The sequence below is a fragment of the Convolutriloba macropyga genome, chromosome 12 (assembly GCF_964194025.1).
Source record: "Convolutriloba macropyga chromosome 12, txConMacr16.3, whole genome shotgun sequence".
Taxonomy (NCBI): Eukaryota; Metazoa; Xenacoelomorpha; order Acoela; family Convolutidae; genus Convolutriloba; species Convolutriloba macropyga.
In genome coordinates this window covers 44,502,035-44,519,318 of record NC_134479.1, presented here as the reverse complement: position 1 = coordinate 44,519,318, position 17,284 = coordinate 44,502,035, and the positions used below count along the sequence as shown (strand labels likewise).

General features: G+C 30.9%; 2 protein-coding genes across 5 annotated transcripts in view; both read left to right on the top strand.

Moving 5' to 3' along the window:
• Positions 1–17,284, top strand: part of LOC142350658 (uncharacterized) — a 444,386-nt gene that overhangs the window by 164,794 nt on the left and 262,308 nt on the right. The gene's annotated exons all lie outside the window — the stretch shown is intronic.
• LOC142350309 (uncharacterized) overlaps positions 9,500–17,284 on the top strand; it is a 76,185-nt gene continuing 68,400 nt past the window's right edge. For 2 of the 4 annotated variants that reach the window (XM_075402126.1, XM_075402124.1), the window contains exons 1-3: positions 9,501–9,680; positions 12,209–12,434; positions 14,994–15,062. In XM_075402126.1, the coding sequence (XP_075258241.1) occupies positions 12,239–12,434; positions 14,994–15,062 (265 nt within the window). In that variant the 5' untranslated portion in view covers positions 9,501–9,680; positions 12,209–12,238. Of the gene's footprint in view, positions 9,681–12,208; positions 12,435–14,993; positions 15,063–17,284 lie in introns of all 4 variants that reach the window. The other 2 variants (XM_075402123.1, XM_075402125.1) reach the window with 2 other exon arrangements.

Here is a 17,284-nt window from a genome sequence, read left to right as displayed (position 1 = left end):
TAATAAAATTAGTATTAATATTTATCCGCGAAGCGGTTACACCGATCGATAAAAATATAATCATAATCTTAGTTATAATAATAATCATAAACATAATATAATCATAATATAATCATAATAATAATCATAATCATAATCATAATCATAATCATAATCATAATCATAATCATAATCATAATCATAATCATAGTCATAATCATAATCATAATCATAATCATAATCATAATCATAATCATAATTTTAATCAAATAATTTTTTTTTCTTTGTACCTAAGTATAACCCTCTACCTTTCTGTACTACATTTATACCTTCACCAGTAGTTGCAAATTTAATTAAATTCGGTGTGGCTGATAAAGCAGCTCTAGGGTTTCTAGATGCAGCTGCACTTCCTATTTTACTTGCTATTTCTAATGCTCTTACTGGATTATTAGCAACTTTCTTTCCAAAATTAACGGTAGCTTTACCAACACTTTTGAAGAAATCTTTCAATCCCTCAGCTTCTATTGTTGCATCAGATACTGTCATTGATTTATTCGTTCTACATAAAACACAATTACCTTTTAACATCTTAGTTCCTTTTGAAGTAATAGCTCCTCTTATATTAACAGTACCACTATAATGTCTACATCCAACACAATATGAATTAGTTTTGAACTTATTTAAAAGACTCATTTCTATATATAAAAAATAATGGAAGTTAAAAAGTATAATCCCTTTGTTGTTATTAAGAATAAGCCTAGGTCTAAGCCCAAGGTTAGATCTAAGCCCAAGGTTAAGCTTGAAGCTGGAGGTTTATCCGGGATGGATGGAGTCCTATCTCTAGAGGATAAAAAGAAATTAGACATTATTTATGCTAAAGGTTTTGTTAATACTAATAAGAAATAGTTAGGTATTAACAAGACTAGCAATTAGAGCTGACTAGCTTTAAGTTTAAGTGTAAGTATATGGTTATGTATATAATTATAACAATAACTATATTATACTAAATTATAATTATCGCTAGAGTTATATCTAAAATTATAATTATCGCTAGAGTTATATCTAAATTATAATTATATCTTTGACTAAAATTATATCTTTGATATTATGTCTACCATCTTATTACCATCACTATTCACACTAATAACCTTTCTAGTTAATACTAATGCATGACATATAACATCTGCAACTGCATCACTAAATTTAAAGTTAAGGTGTTTTGGTTGTGGACCTGTATGATCCCTTTGATATCTAGTATCGAATACATATATTCTATAATTACTTTTGAATTTTCTATGATTTATATATGGTTTTATATTATTTGTAGCCCATTATAATCTTTATTAAAGCTAACAATCTCTTTAAAAGCCTCATTAAAATTATTGGTTACAAAATTAATATTCATTCTATCCTCGGGATAAAACTCACTACCGATCTTACAATAACATTCAGTAACATTCAATACATCAAATGTAATTGCATCATGAGTTTGTTCATTAACATTATTTTTTTCAAAACCAACTATAATATATTGTGGTCTTTCCATACCACTTTCGATACCACTTTCCATACCTAGATCAAACAAGAAGTTAGTAGCATTGGGCACATTCTTATAAAATGTTTTCCTTTCATAATAACCAAAGTCTACATTATTCTTTTTACTTAATCCTTTCTGCACAATAATTCTATTATCATTAATAGGATCAATACTAGGTACACACCATGATATATCTCTAATTTCTATATTACCATCATTAGCAACTGCACCAGGATTAGCATTAACTCTATATAGAGCTCTATCATTATTATTCGTTTTTAATAATAGTTTAAATCCTAAACCATATATCATCTTTTCCAAATCATTTATAAAACCAAACAGATCACTCATCTTAATCATCATATACATATGACCTCGTTCTGCAGCAATATGATCATTTTTAAGTTGACTATCTCTATTGCCCTGATTTCTAACAAAACCACTCTCATATTCATCACCAGTACTAGTTAATAACTTATACATCAATAGATTAGGATGACATTGTTCTATATATTCAATAGTCCTACCACCACTAGTTTCAAGCTTAATTGAACTAAACAATGCCATCATACCATAATTAACTAATCTAATATTAGCATCATTAGCAAATACACCACCAGCATCATTTGATACAACAAACTCTATCTCTAGAAATGAATCACGCAAATTTAAGTGACTCACTTCTCTATTGAGTATGATATTAATATTGGTATTAACCGTATTCATTGTTGCTAGATTATTAGGTTTATATTTTATAATCTTGCTTTTGTGTATATCATCATTATAACCATAAGTTGTATCCAAATTAAAATCCATTTTTATAAGATAAAAAATGACTGATTCACGAAGCGGTTTCACCGATAGTTTAATGTTAAGAGAACTACAAAGTATACATGAAGCTTTAACTAAAACTAAAGAAGTGCATACACTTAACTTTAGAATGATAAAACCAACAGAAAAGTTTAACTTTAGTGAACCTAAACTTAATACAACAAAATTAGTTTTAATTAGATTATCTGTTTATAATTCGGTGTTTAATGTGAATAGAAGGAATAATCAGTTTTTGTATTCTAATTCCAATATTAACAAAACAATTACACCAGGTGCATATGAATTAACTGAAATAGCAGAATTAATAAAAGAAGAAACTGATGGTAATGTAATAATAGAACCCGATAAGAATACGATGAAATGTTTAATGGAAATAAAACAAGGTACAATTAGTTTCGATGTAGAAAACTCAATAGCATCATTACTAGGATTTAGAAAAGCAGTTTATAAACAAGGTAAATATACAACTCAAAAGATTGTTGATATCATGGGTTTTAGTACTATTAACATTCATTGTAATGTGATATCTGGAGCTAAAGATAATGGTAAAGATACAGACATACTATATACTTTTAATCTAACTGAACCACCAGGTTACTTGAGAAATACTATACCAACTAATATCTTGTATCAAATTGTAACTAAAGATAGAATAGAATATATAAAATTTCATATTAAAGATGGGCATGGAAGACCTATAGACTTTAATGGTGATGTGTTAAGTTTTACTTTACATCTGTGTTAACACAGCAACTTCGTCGATCTAGTTTAGTCTTTATCTTTATCTTTATCATTATCTTTATCTTTATCTTAATCTTAATCTTTGACTTAACTTAAACTAAACTACAAAACTCTCCGATCCCAATTAATTCTTAGTTTACCATTAATATTTTTATTTTTAGTTATATCAATGTCAATATGATTATAAGGCTCTTCCCATACCTTATTACATATATTAGCAAAATCATTATAACTAAGTTCAACATTATTAAAGAAATCTTGATATAGAGATATGAGGACTTTACCTCTCTGTTCAAATAAAATAAATAGATTACAGTTCTCTCTAACACTCTGCTTATCCAGAGAGAACAGGTTTTGATTAAGACATATCATTTTGCAATTATTATGTCTACCTCTACAAAAGTATTCATTAATAACTGTTTCTTTGGCTCTAACATCATCGAATATCATTAGTTTCTTTAAGTCTTTGGGTAGTTTATCGGGATATGGTAAATCTTTTATATCTTTAATAAATTCAACATCTGCTTTTGGGTTTATTCTTTCTATACCATGGTACTGATCACCAGTAGGTCCAATGATGTATAGCTTATCAAAGTAAATACCAGCTAGAATTAGTTTTTTCAATAAAATGTCTTACCACATTCACCAGGACCAGATATTATACATCTAAAGTTATCTGGGAATGCGGCTTCAGTAATTATATCATCATCATCATTTAACCATGAATATAGATCATTATTTATGTTTATCTGCAAAGCAGGTTCCCTGATAGAGATACTGTTAGTAGGACTTCGTCCATGTTTCACCATTGTTATTAGGTTTAAACTTTTGATGAGGCTTCACCCATGTTTCACCATGTTTTTCATCCAATATATATATATATATATAATTATCATTATCATTATCATTATCATTATCATTATCATTATCATTATCATTATCATTATCATTATCATTATCATTATCATTATCATTATCATTATCATTATCATTATCATTATCATTATCATTATCATTATCATTATCATTATCATTATCATTATCATTAACATTAACATTATCATTATCATTAACATTATCATTATCATAAACCTTAACATTATCTTTATCATTAACATTATCTTTATCATCAACATTAACATTATCTTTATCATTAACATTAACCTCATCATTATTAGCAAAGCTACTTCGTAGATCAGTGTAACTGCTTCGCAGATCTTTACTACAACCTAAACAAAAACACTCAATATATATTCCTGGATATTTACCTTGATTAACTAGAATATTCAAAGCACTTTTAATTCTAAATCCTCTATCAATAAGATAGATCATATATAAACAATAAGCCCCACAATAAGATTCATCATTTTGTTGTATTTTTTCATTGGAGCCTAGATCAACATATTCTTCTAAAAATAAAGTTGGAGTTTCTACGCCAAAACTATCAAAGAAATACATAGGACCATCTTCTCTTCTTACTAAAACCCAATGTGTACCTTCAGTTGGATGTAGATTTACAATAATGTTAGAGTTAGGTTCACTTACCATTTCTGGTTTATCATCTCTCATTACAATTTCAATTGGTGTTAGACTTATATCTTTGCCTATATCTTTTATTCTGATATCACTCATAGCTTTATTATCAATATTAAATTTATTATTGAATTCCTCAAAAGTTAGGATAAGCATTTTTATATAATAAGTTTATTAAATCTAAGTCTAATTATCAAGGAACCGGCTTCATAGATAAGTCTAAATCTAAATCTAAATCAAATCTATATTTTTTATATAAAAATGGAAACAGGTAGTGCAGTTTTTATTTTTATTATTATAATTGGAATTTGTTTTATAATATATGATTCAAGACCAAGTAAATATACAAAACTAGAAGAAAACTTTGGTGGATTTATGAATAGAAGTCTAGTTAGATTTGAATATGAAAAGCCACCATTACATACTATTGTTTATGGTGGAACTGGTACGGGCAAAACATATTTTATTAGAAAATATTTAAAGTTATACTCAGTCCAAAACCAAAACCAAGATCGAGATCAATTCAAGATCAAGCTAAAATTATAGTTATAGTTTTTAAAGATGACAGAGACTGGATAGATCCTGAGTCTAATAAGTTTTATGCTGGGTTTAATAAATGCGATATAAATATGATCACAAAAATAATATGCATAAATTTCCAAATTGTGTAATAGTACTTGATGATATGGGTGATAGGTTAAAAAAAGATATAGGTTATTATTTTACTGAAGTTAGACATCATAATATTCAAATGATTGTAATGTGTCATAAACCAGCTCAAATAATTAATACAGCAAGAATGAGTTGTGATACTATTTATTTAACCACTTATAATGGACCTGATCTATTTAAAAACTTTAATGAGATATGTAAATGTGAACATGACTTCAATAAAATAATTAGTGAATTAAATGGTAACTATTATAATTATACAGGTGGAATGCAGATGAACTTCGTTATGGTATAATTAAATATAATAAAAAGGAAAATACTTTTATTATTATTAGTAGTAATAGAACAATGATATATGATTCAAGAGTTGGTTTCCTTGATTTAAAAGCTCTTTGTTGAAAAGATGATTTAGAAAAAAAAGATATAAATAAACTTATAGCATATATGAAACCACTAATGATTAATGCAACAGATAGAAATGTTATTAATCACGATAATTATCAGTTTTATTTTAATAAACTTCTTACTTTAAATAATATTAAAATTCAGAATGATGTTCTAACTAAAGAAATGATTATGGGAAAGGGTATGAAAATTTTATTAAAAATTGGTGGTTTTATAGGTACAGGTTTAATTATATTTAGTTATATTTAACCTGATTCAATATCAAGAAATGCTGGGAGTGTAGCAATGGGAGCAAGCACAATGTTGAGTAAAGTATATACATTAGTTAATGTTGGATATTGAGAAGAGTTGGATGGAGAAGCATGGACAAAGTCTGATTCCTCGATCTGTGAAGCAGGTTCCATGATCCAAGAGGAATATATAGATCTGCGAAGCAGTTTGGTAAACCACGAACAAAGTTCGTTCACTGATCAATGTAACTGTGACTTTGTCAAGGAAGAGATGGGAATTTTGAATAGAAAGGGAGGAAGGTTTTTAAACAAACTATATATAAATAATGACGAAATTAGAGAAGAGATTGTAAATTTAGTTAAAGATAAAAAAGAATTAGACCTTAATTTGATCTTAGATAAGAGATGTAAAACTAATACACTCAATACTTTAGGAAATAAATATTTAACAGAGTGTATCACATCTAAAGATAATACTAAAGATTTAATTGAAATTATGGTTAAATATTATCAGAGACATTAAAGTTTACCTATTATAAATGCTTTTACAATGTTAGAGAGTAACTATAAAAGTGGAAATATTGCTGTTTTAAAATATCATTATGAATCATTTGATAAAGATAAAACTGATAAATGTATGTGTGGTAATATAATATTAAGTTGTATTTGTGCTAATGATTTTTCCCCATGGGATGTTCTTTAAAAACTGAATCTAATTCTAGTTCTAATTCTAATTCTAATTCTAATTCTAATTCTATTTCTAGTTCTAACCCTAGTTCTTATTCTAGTTCTAACCTAGTTCTAGTTCTGGTTCTGGTTCTATCTATGACTATAACTCTAACTCAGGTCCTAACCTTATCCCTAACCCCAACCCTAGCTCAGAAGTATTAACTAGATGTTGTAATAAGTGTAATTATATAAAACCACTAAATAATTTTGATGAGGGTAAGTATACATATAGAAGTTGTACTTCAGCTAAAGTTAATTGTCCGTATTGTACTTCTGTTGTCAGATATTATGGGATACGGGCTCATGTAAAGAAACAACATCCAGATATAGAATTGACTAGAGGATTTAGTAGAAATCTGCTAAGCAGTTTCCCTGATTTGAGTGAGAAAACAATTAATCCTAGTTGGCAAAGCAAGACTGTAAGTCCTTTACTTATTAGCCAAACTGAGGAAAGTTGTTGGTGTAACAAGACCGAAGTTACTTCATGTAAATACTATAATTTTGTATCATTTCTTATTAATAATGGAATAAATATAGAAAAAGTAAAAGAAAATATAATTTTATTGAAGAGTATAGATAATTTGAAATAAAAAGTATAAAAAAATAAAAAAATATCTGCGAAGCAGTTTCACTGCTCAAAAAGAGGGATTCACTCTTTAAGAGCAAAAAAGAGCGATGTTTTCTACTGGGGATCACTCCGAATAAGAGTGAATCACTCTTTAAGAATGAAATCTAAATTTTGCTTTGATTTCTTTGATTTTTTTGTTTTATTTTTTTGATTTTCATTGATTTTTTTATTGAATTTAGAGCTAATATATAGTAGTGGATAAAACAAGGGATTCAGCCAATAGCAAAATTTGAAGTTAAAAGGTATAACTAAAGCCACTATTAAAAAACAGATTGCAATTGAAGATTATACTAATGCTATATATGAAGGTAAAACTAAATATGTAACTAATTATACTATTGATAGTAATAGACATCATTTAGAAACTAAGGAACAATATAAAATAGATATAGATCCATTTTATGATAAGGGCATTAGAGATAGTAATGGTGAATTTAGGTTTTACCAGTGAATTTGCAAAACAACTTCGTTGAGTTGCTTCGCAGATAATTAATTTTTATGAAGTATTAGCAAAAATAGTAAATTTAGTAAAAAAAATGATATATTTTTTATTTAAGTAGAAAATGGAAAAATAGTTTAAAAATAAATAAAATGTAGTAATTTTCTTATATATGGGTATATGGAGTGGCTCTATGTTGCGGAGGTACCCATATACACATTACTGATGTCTTGCAAACAGTTTCGTTTTCAATTCAAGCCTAATGAAGAGGTTTTAAGAAAGTTATTAAATAATTAATAAAATTGCGATCTTCAAGAATGCCCAGCAGTGTAAAGTCAATGTTGAGTTCGTCAAGAAAAGCCAAGTGTTCTAGTCGAAGCTAAAGAAATATTGCGTTGTAAGTTTTGAATTCTGTCATAGGTAATTGTTATTCTTCAGAGCTTTTCTCGAAATCTGAGCGTTTGAACGCAAATTCCGAGCTACAGTAATATTAATTTCGGCAGGCAGAACAGATCAATTGCTGAAACACTTTTTTAAGAACTTTCCATAGTTTGTTGAAAAATTTCCATACTGATAAAGAATAAAATTTCCGAAAACAATAGCTGAAAATAAACCACTCAATTTCTGAACTACACAATTTCCACAGAAACATGTCCCCTCTCTCACTTGTAAAAACGAGAACGCAGCGTGATATCAATAAAGTGAATTAGATAACGACAAAAGATTCTCAGCCTACAAGACAAAATTTTTTTTGTCTTATAATTCTCATTTTCCCTAATTTAATACTTCTCCGCCTTTTGTACCATAACACGGAGGTTGGATTGAAAGTTCGTTAAAGCCTTCTCCCTTAATCACTGTCGATAGGATATTTCGATAAAAAAGGTGATTAGGTAACCCAGATCTTGAAAACAAAGATTATTTGACTCGATGTTTTTGCATGGGTGCGCGTTTAATGTTTTGCCTGAGTGCTTTCATTTTGATCCCGCCTGGTTCGAGATGTCAGTTCCGTTTCATTTTTTGTAAGAAGTGCGCTGAATGCGCTGAAATTAAGTAAGAAATGCGCTGAATGCGCTGAAATGCGCTGAATCTTTGAAAATGCGCTGAAAATTCAAAGTTTCAGCACATCATCAGCGCACTTCTTACAAAATTTCAGCGCAAATTTAGCACATCCGTAGAAAAATTTCAGCGCTTTTGAGAAAACGTAGAAACAACAAAATTGCAGCGCATTTCTTACAAAGTTTCAGCACAAATTCAGCGCATGCGTAATAAAATTTCAGCGCTTTTAAGAAATCGTAAAAACAAAAAAAATATCAGCGCATTTCTTACAAAATGTCCGAGCAAATTCAGCCCGCGTGATCAAATTCATGTCAGTTGTTCAGATTGGTAGGTTTTCCATAAAAAATTCTGCTGACGTTTTTTTTCTCTTTTGCACTCAACAGCTGTAAGTATTTTTGTTCAAGACGTAGTCATGTTACAGAAACTTCAGTCCAGATCAACTCGTTATCAGACCCCTCGGGTCTTAACTAGTAATAATGAAGATTTACTTGGGATACGCTTCGACGACGTTTTGGTAAAACCGTATAAATTTTGTCAACAATGTTTACCGATGCTATTTTGTAACCGCAAACTCGCAGCTTGAAAAATTAGACAAAAACACTCCGTTTGATCATAATTGGCATGCGATAATCTGCTTTTAGTTACTATTTAACACAGCAGTATAACTTATCTACAATGCTTTTAAAAACAGAACGATTGAGGTCTGTAAGCTAATACTGACTGTTTAATATACATCTTAGCGTTGATGTCTTGGTTGCGTTGTTTAATATAGACTTTATTGAAAAGTTATTCAAGAAAACAGTATCATATAAAAGTTTCCTATAACTTGTGCTCCAGAACTTCTGGAATTTCAGAGTTTTCAGAACTTCTGATTTCTTAATTAACTGACATTTTCAATTGGTAAGTTTGCCCAAATTTTGACAATTTTTTAAGCACGACCGATTATTCGTGCATCCGGCAGTACATATAAACTATAAAAGATACCCATAATTTAATTTTTTTCGATAAATGTGTTTTCTGTTTATTTCCAATCACTTGATGCCACAGCTGGCACTAAACTGTCAATGGAAACTTCATGTAAGCTATAAATTTATCGATGCTATTATCTTGGACTCAAATCACGATATTTTAGCCCTCGCCCGGTGGATCTCGATAGCCATACAGAGCTTACGTCGAAAATGATCAATTGGATTCTGTTTCTGATCGAAAGTGAATATATCCTCTACAGTAGTTTTTTGGACATGTTGCAATAACGTGTTTCGTAGTCAGAAACTCCATTATAAAACCTGAAACTAAAGTTTGCTTGTTATGAGCTTATTAAAACTAATTGAACAGCAGTTTGCTCTGAAGTTGAGAGAAAAATGTGCACTCTTTAGAAACAGATTTTAGTTTTCTCAAATAAATAGGTTTGACACCAGACAAAGAGTCTAAACAGTCTCTATTTTTTAACGTCGGTTACGTCTAGCTGTTGTCAATGGTAGTTGTTGTCTCTAAAAGGAGAAAAATGGGCCATTTATCTCTGCAGTTACTCTATTCTGTAATGACTGACGTCTCAGGGTGATGAGATACAAAAATTTTTTTTTCTATGGCGCTTTTTCCTTTTAATTGGGTTACAAAGTTTTCTTATGCTTCATTAATTTTTTGCTGCTCATAAAAAACAAGGACACGTTTCTGCGGCTCTGGCCAAACGTATCGTGGCTGTATCTCTCATGCCAACAAAGCAAACAGGTTGAGCGACTCCATGAAAAACAATAGGAAATCATCGAGATACAAGACATCGATTGCTGGCTAAAACCGCAACGAGGTTTGATGTTCTCTAGATCGTTGAAGAAAAACCCCCAGGACCTCTAAACCAAGTGTTTTCAAAAAAATTTCCACCTCAAAACTATTGGTTGAGTGTATTCAAAGTTTCTGATGCGTCAATAGCGTAATCAGCCTTTAATGCTGAATTTGAGTTTGCTGGCCACTACGCTAAAGCATTACCTTATGGCACCAAAAAACTACGTACAGCACAATTTGTGCCATTAAAGCGTTATTTTTGCTCAAAACATTTGATAACCGCTGGGTTGTGAAAATTTGAAATTTTAAACGAGTTTTCATTCTCGATTTTTGCGCTTATGCGAAGCGAAGCAGATGATTATGCTGCTCTGTTCTTTTGATTTTTGCTACGGTTTGGCAATTATAAATGACCATATTTCATGGACATTATTTAAAAGCAACTTAGCCCAAAACCGAAAATTTATCAGCAGCTTGCAATCATTTAAACGATACCAAAATTTAATAGGCTCTCAGCATCTCCAGCGAAAAAGTTGTGCGAGTTCTCTGGATATATGGAACACAATTTATTGACAATAAGACAAATAATTATAAGTTCAGTAAGCAATGACTTATTTTTTGTGACACAAGATTGGCGGAAATTGTTTTATAGACAATTTCTAACGGTTTTAGTATGCTTGGAAATGTTGAAAAATTGCCACGAGAAATGAAATACTGAAGACCATTTGTCAATAAGATTATGCTCCTATTGAAAAGAAGCGCGAATCACTTGAATGATCAATATATAGTCCCAATCTGAATCCAATTGAAACCTAAAGAGCAATTGGAAGCATCCAATTGAAGCATCAATTACGAAATTAGGCAGTTCTCGGAAAATGTTGAAAGAAAAAGTGTCAAAAAATTGAGCCAGATGTCGTTACAATTTTGTTTGGAAGCTGTACAAATTGTCCACAGATGCTAGAAAAAGTTAGAAGCATAGTGACTGGTTTCCAGAGAACTCATTTGAACTCAAAGGTTGTAGAATTTGATGTTTGTCGCGCTTTAAAAGAACTCTAGGTGTACGTACCTTTTTGATACTATATTGCGTTTTGATAGTAAACGCTAATTTTACCGCTTTTCAAGAAGAATGAAGTGTTGCCCTCTGGTATAAAATTCTTTATCGCAATCATTGGAGATAAATGCGGGGTGAAGCAAGCATCATATACAATACACGGTCGGCGAAAACAGTGGAAAAGTGTGTGAAATTCTGTCCAAACTTTTCGTTTTCGACTTTTTTTGCGCCCAACTTTTTCACATTTGAAGTCAAATTAGGAGTATAATTGATATAGTTAGATGCAAAATTTAATTTTCTGCATAAAATTACATTGTTTGGTGGTTCTTTTAATTTTCTGCTTAAAATTACATTGTTTGGTGGTTCTTTGCTGCTCCCAGTCTGGAGGTGAGGTGCCATACGGAAATTGGTATTTCCAGACCGTCTCAGATGGAAACAACCTATGTCCAAAACGTTCCAGCCCGAAAAATCTTATTTCCAGACCTTCGTCTGCTAACCACACTTTCGTGCGTTTCTGTACAGACCTTTCGTTTTTAGATGTTTCGAGACTATGTAAATTTGAACGCAGCACGCCCCCTATATTCTGTGTTCTGTATCATAGGTTCTTCGGATAAACGCACAAAAGCTGAACATGGATTCGTCGATATTCTCGGATAGAAATGGAGGACTCCGGATGGAAACAGACACTTCAGATTACGTGTCAGACCAAAGTGGGGCTCGGGAACAGTCACAAAATGCATCTGCAAATAACTCGACATTTATGTCGGGTCAGTGGGCTCCAGGTGGTGACCTGACCCCGATTCCGAGCAACACTGTCAATGAGACCCGTGAGTAATACGCAAGTTGTATGGTTGTAAACATTAATTTACCCTAAAAGGGAACACACAAATGAAATTCTTAGTTATCAAGATGAAAAGAAAAATATTATTTTGTAAACAGGGATGCAATTTTTAGGAAACATATTGACTTTTGAAGTTTTCTCCTGGATTCTGTACTGCTAAGTTTGTTCTTATAATTAGAAAAACAAATGAGCTGGCCAGTAGAGGCAACATTTAATAGACTGAAGTGTTGTTCTTCGATTGATATAAGAATTATACCTGAAATACTGTTAATGAGATCTTTTCTAGACGTTTACGTGAAAACGGTTAAGTGGATTGAATACAGTTTTTATGAAAAACTGTGGAAAAACTGGCAATCAATATATATATATATATATATATATATATATATATATATATATATATCAGTTTTTTCCTTTGATACCAAGATTAATTAACATCAGAAACCTTTAACAGTTTAACTGAAATCATAACAGTTTAGACCATAGCAATAAACTTGCATTCTATGATGACTGAAAATTGACTTCTATAAAGCAAGCTGAGATAAACACCCGTTGATTAATACTCCTCGTATAGCATTATACGCTCCCTTTTTTTAAGGCAAACCTTCAAGTTTCACTGATAAGATTTTTTAAAAACTTTTATTTTTGTTCAATCTACTGAAAATTATCTGTCATTGCTCACTGATCAATTCTCAAGGCAATAAATGACGCTAAAACAGTGCTAGCGGAACCACTATGTTATCTCATAAATCAGTTCATCACAGGAGGAAAGTTTCCTAAACATGTGCTCTTGCAGTCACCTCCGCTCTGTTAAAAATTTTTGAAAAGGCTTTTAATTCACAAATAACAAATTTCTTAGAAAGGAAACACTACTGTGTGTTAGTAGTCATTTTGGTAGTAGAAAACAAGTTTCAACAATTGAAGCTACCTTTAAATCTACAGAACAAATAAGTTTAGAACTCAACAGAAAATAAATGGTTACAAGTGTATTTTAAGATCATGCAAAAGGCTTTCGACTCTGTTAACCATAAAAAAATTTACGAAAACTTGAAAAAATATGTTTTGTTGAACACGAGAAGAGGAGTGCAAAGTGTGGTCCTAAACTGAACTCAATATAACTTTGAAAAATTTAGTTCTACTGGGTAATATTTAAGGTACCTGGTTATTTAAAATTTATATGAAATTGGGCAAAGATTATAGAAGATTGTACTGTCGAAGAGTATGCTGACGACACTTTTCTTTTCACATGCAACAGTTATAGAACTTTGGCAAACTAAAATTTGAACATAATGTCTCTAAAATGATCAATTTTCTTTAAAAAAATGCATTTTATGGTGAACAAACAAAAACCAGAGTAAATAGTTTTATGGAAGCAAGAACAGGTTATCAAGAACTTTTTCAATTTTTGCGTAGTTAATGAGAGCAAACTAAAGCTTGATGAGGAGCGAAAAATATTTCACATAATTGATTTTGGAACACAAGTTTGGAGTACACTAAGTAAAGGCCTACATTAGCAAACAAAAAAGACATTACTCATTGCAGTTGTAATATGTCACTTATATTATTCAGTCACAACCTTGGAAAAAAAATTGAAATTGAGAATTAAAGTTTGATCGGAACACAGATCTCAAACTTCGCAACCAAACTTTACCCGCTTCTCATCACTTATAATATCGTTGCCCAAATTGTTTTTTTCGCTTACTCAGCAACGATCTTCCAGCATATAATATGAATCTCTCTCTACCATGATAATAAAACAATATGACAGGTTAAAAAATTTGTTTGATATAAGAGAGAAAACAATGAGTTTTCAGCTGTTTTGTTGCACTTGCTACTCCAATCTATAAGAGTCTGCCGTCTAATATGAAATTTAAGACAATTTCGAGAGCTTCGTTGAAAAAAGAGTTGAAAGAACGTTTGTGGAAGAAATTTTTATTGGACGCAAAAGTGATTGATGTGCGGGATGCCATTGAATGAAATGGTTTCTAATTTTTATTTTATGTTAGTTCATTAATTGACTAATTAAGTATTTTCTTCATACAAGTAATTTTTTTCATAACGATTTTTTCTTAATTTTTCATTGCCTCTTTACCATTTGCTTTTTGTTCTTTTGTGTATTAGAGGAAATGAACAACGTTATCTTACTATGCGTTATTATAATCTAGGCCTTCCTAATTAGAAACGGTTTCTTGATATCGGTATCATATTAACTCCACCGCTTAAATCAAGGAAAAATCCAGTTTTTTAACAAAAATGAAAGCCTATTCTTTTAGGCGTTAACTTTTCTTCGAGAAATGAAAATTTTGAAAAAACTCTTGAAGCACGTTTCAAACTTTCAAGAGATTATCAACTTCTGTGCCAGTCACAATATATATTAATTTAGCAAAATCAACTTCGAAAAAATCTGACATTATGCCCCAAACACAACACTAATGTTTCTATTACAACTGCAGCCAAAATTTAGGTAAAGTTTTGACTATTTTTTATTTAATATAATATAGTGAGAACAAATCGAATATTTATTCAGCAAGTGTTTTGTTTTCAGCCGAAGTTGGAATTGGCACTGGTAATGAGCTACTGTTCGAAACAGAAGTAGTAAGAAGAATATCACCAGGTATGAAACAAAAAATTTACTCAAGTTTCCTATATGCAGTGCCATTTTCAAGCTCGCTTTTTTGTTTCCAATATAATTTACTGAGAATTATGATTTGTATTTACTGAGAAAATCTTGTTTAGTCAAGAGCCTCGTGTTGGTTCCAAAATCATATTTTGCAAGTCGTTTTTGAATAGTCACGAACCCCTGCTTGCAACACACACTTTTCAAATTTTTAAAGCAGCAGTTTTAGAGTCTGCCAGTCTGGAGTCTAACTCGGCAGAAACCTGTCATTTTGTAGCTGGCATGTTTTTTTTTCGAGAAATGTTACGCGATTCTGCTAATTGAACTCTGAAACCATCGCTGGCAACTCGATCCAAAACCCGGTTCTCTATTTGTGCCAGACACTCTCAGTGACTTTATTTGAATAAGGTAACGGATACTTGCCTCGTAATTTACCCAAGTCAAGACAAGACAGATATCTTGTGAAACCTTGCAAGATTCTTGTAAAAAAGGTTATATTTTAAATTTTTGCAGGACAAAACATTTTCTTGCAAGACGACAAGAATTTGCAAGATATATGTTAATTGTGCAAGATCTTGGAGGTTAAAGGTTATCTTGAAAGGTTCTTGTGGTGGATTTGTTTACTTCGAGTTGTGCTCTTATTGGCTGAATTACTCTGTTACTATGCCATTTACTGTAGAAAGCAACCAAAATGGAGATATACTGTTTATGTAAAATATTTTGCGACGTCCTAAATAAACATACCATTTTTTCCCAAAATTTTCTGATCAATAATCATGCTAGAGCTATTTTTGTTCCTTTGTTTATAGTTCCTGGTAAAAATTATTCCCAATTGCTTTTTTTGGAGCTCATTTTTCAAACCTTGCATTAATTTTTTTTAGAAAAAATAATAATTTTCCGGCTTGGATTTACTTTTTACTTAGTTTCCCTTTTTTAAATTTCAATGGAACAAACTATAGAAATCCTAAGGTGATCATGCGCAAAAATGCTCTATTTCGAATTACAATTTGCAAGAACAAGTTTCATCTTGCAAGATACAGAAGAACATAGCTCAAAACCACCCTGTTAAACGATCATACAACTTTCTTCGATTTCGTACTAGGTCATATATGATTCTTAATAATCATACTAGGTCATAAATGATTTTTATGAATTCTTGGTAGTCATACAAGGACCATATATGATTTCCTAGAAATCATACAGGGATCATACAAAAAATTTCAAAGACAAAAAACTGTATAATTTTGATTTTCTATTGAAGTTGAAAAAATTTCTTGGAAATCATAGAAGGTCATATATGACAGATAAAACATTGACTGGTTCCACAAATTCTCGTATAATATAGTCAGAGGACTGATTAAATTATTATATTGCATTTGCAATCTACGTTTGATTCTCTGTATGCGCTAAATAACTTTGTGGTTTAAACATATTCAGAAAACAAATTTGATGTTATATGCAATTTTTTTTTGATTATTTTTAATAAATGAGCATTTATAAGTATAAAACGGCTTCAGAGTTTGTCAAAAACCTGGTTATCTCTTTGGATTTACTCTTTTATTTAGTGCCCATTTTTGCAAATGATATCGTACGTTGGGGGTCTTTTGGCGGATCACAATGTGATTCCGGGGAATCACATAGGTGATGCCCTACCGAATGAAAACATAAATGGTAAAAGATTTTCAAAAAATAGAGGTATGATTTTTGGTATTCGTACTAGGATCATATATGATTTCTTGGTAATCATACAAGGATCATATATGATTTCTTGGTTTCATACAAGGATCAAGAAATCAAGTATGGACAGTATGAAATCATATATGATCCTGGTATGAAATCAAAGAAACTTCAACCCGCAATGCAATGATTGCCAAATCGTCGTGATTAATTTACTTCTCGACAAAGAGAGCGGGGCTTAATAGCTGTCTTTTATAGGTGTCCACGAAAAGTTTTTTCACCGAATGATGTTAAGGTCTGGTGTAGTAAGGGTTACTTTGAAGCCCAAGTTTTAATACATCAAATGGACACTGATTGCATCCAAGTGAAAATCTCTGGAGATATTGTGACCTATTTGGATCCTGAAAAGCGATGATGAAAAGTTAAATAGTTCTGAGAAATAATGACTTAAGGCGTGTTTCGCCTTTAAGTACGATCTTAGTACGACGTTTGAACTGTAACAAGGAAGCTCGTTAATGTGCAAACACACTTAGTTCTTTCTC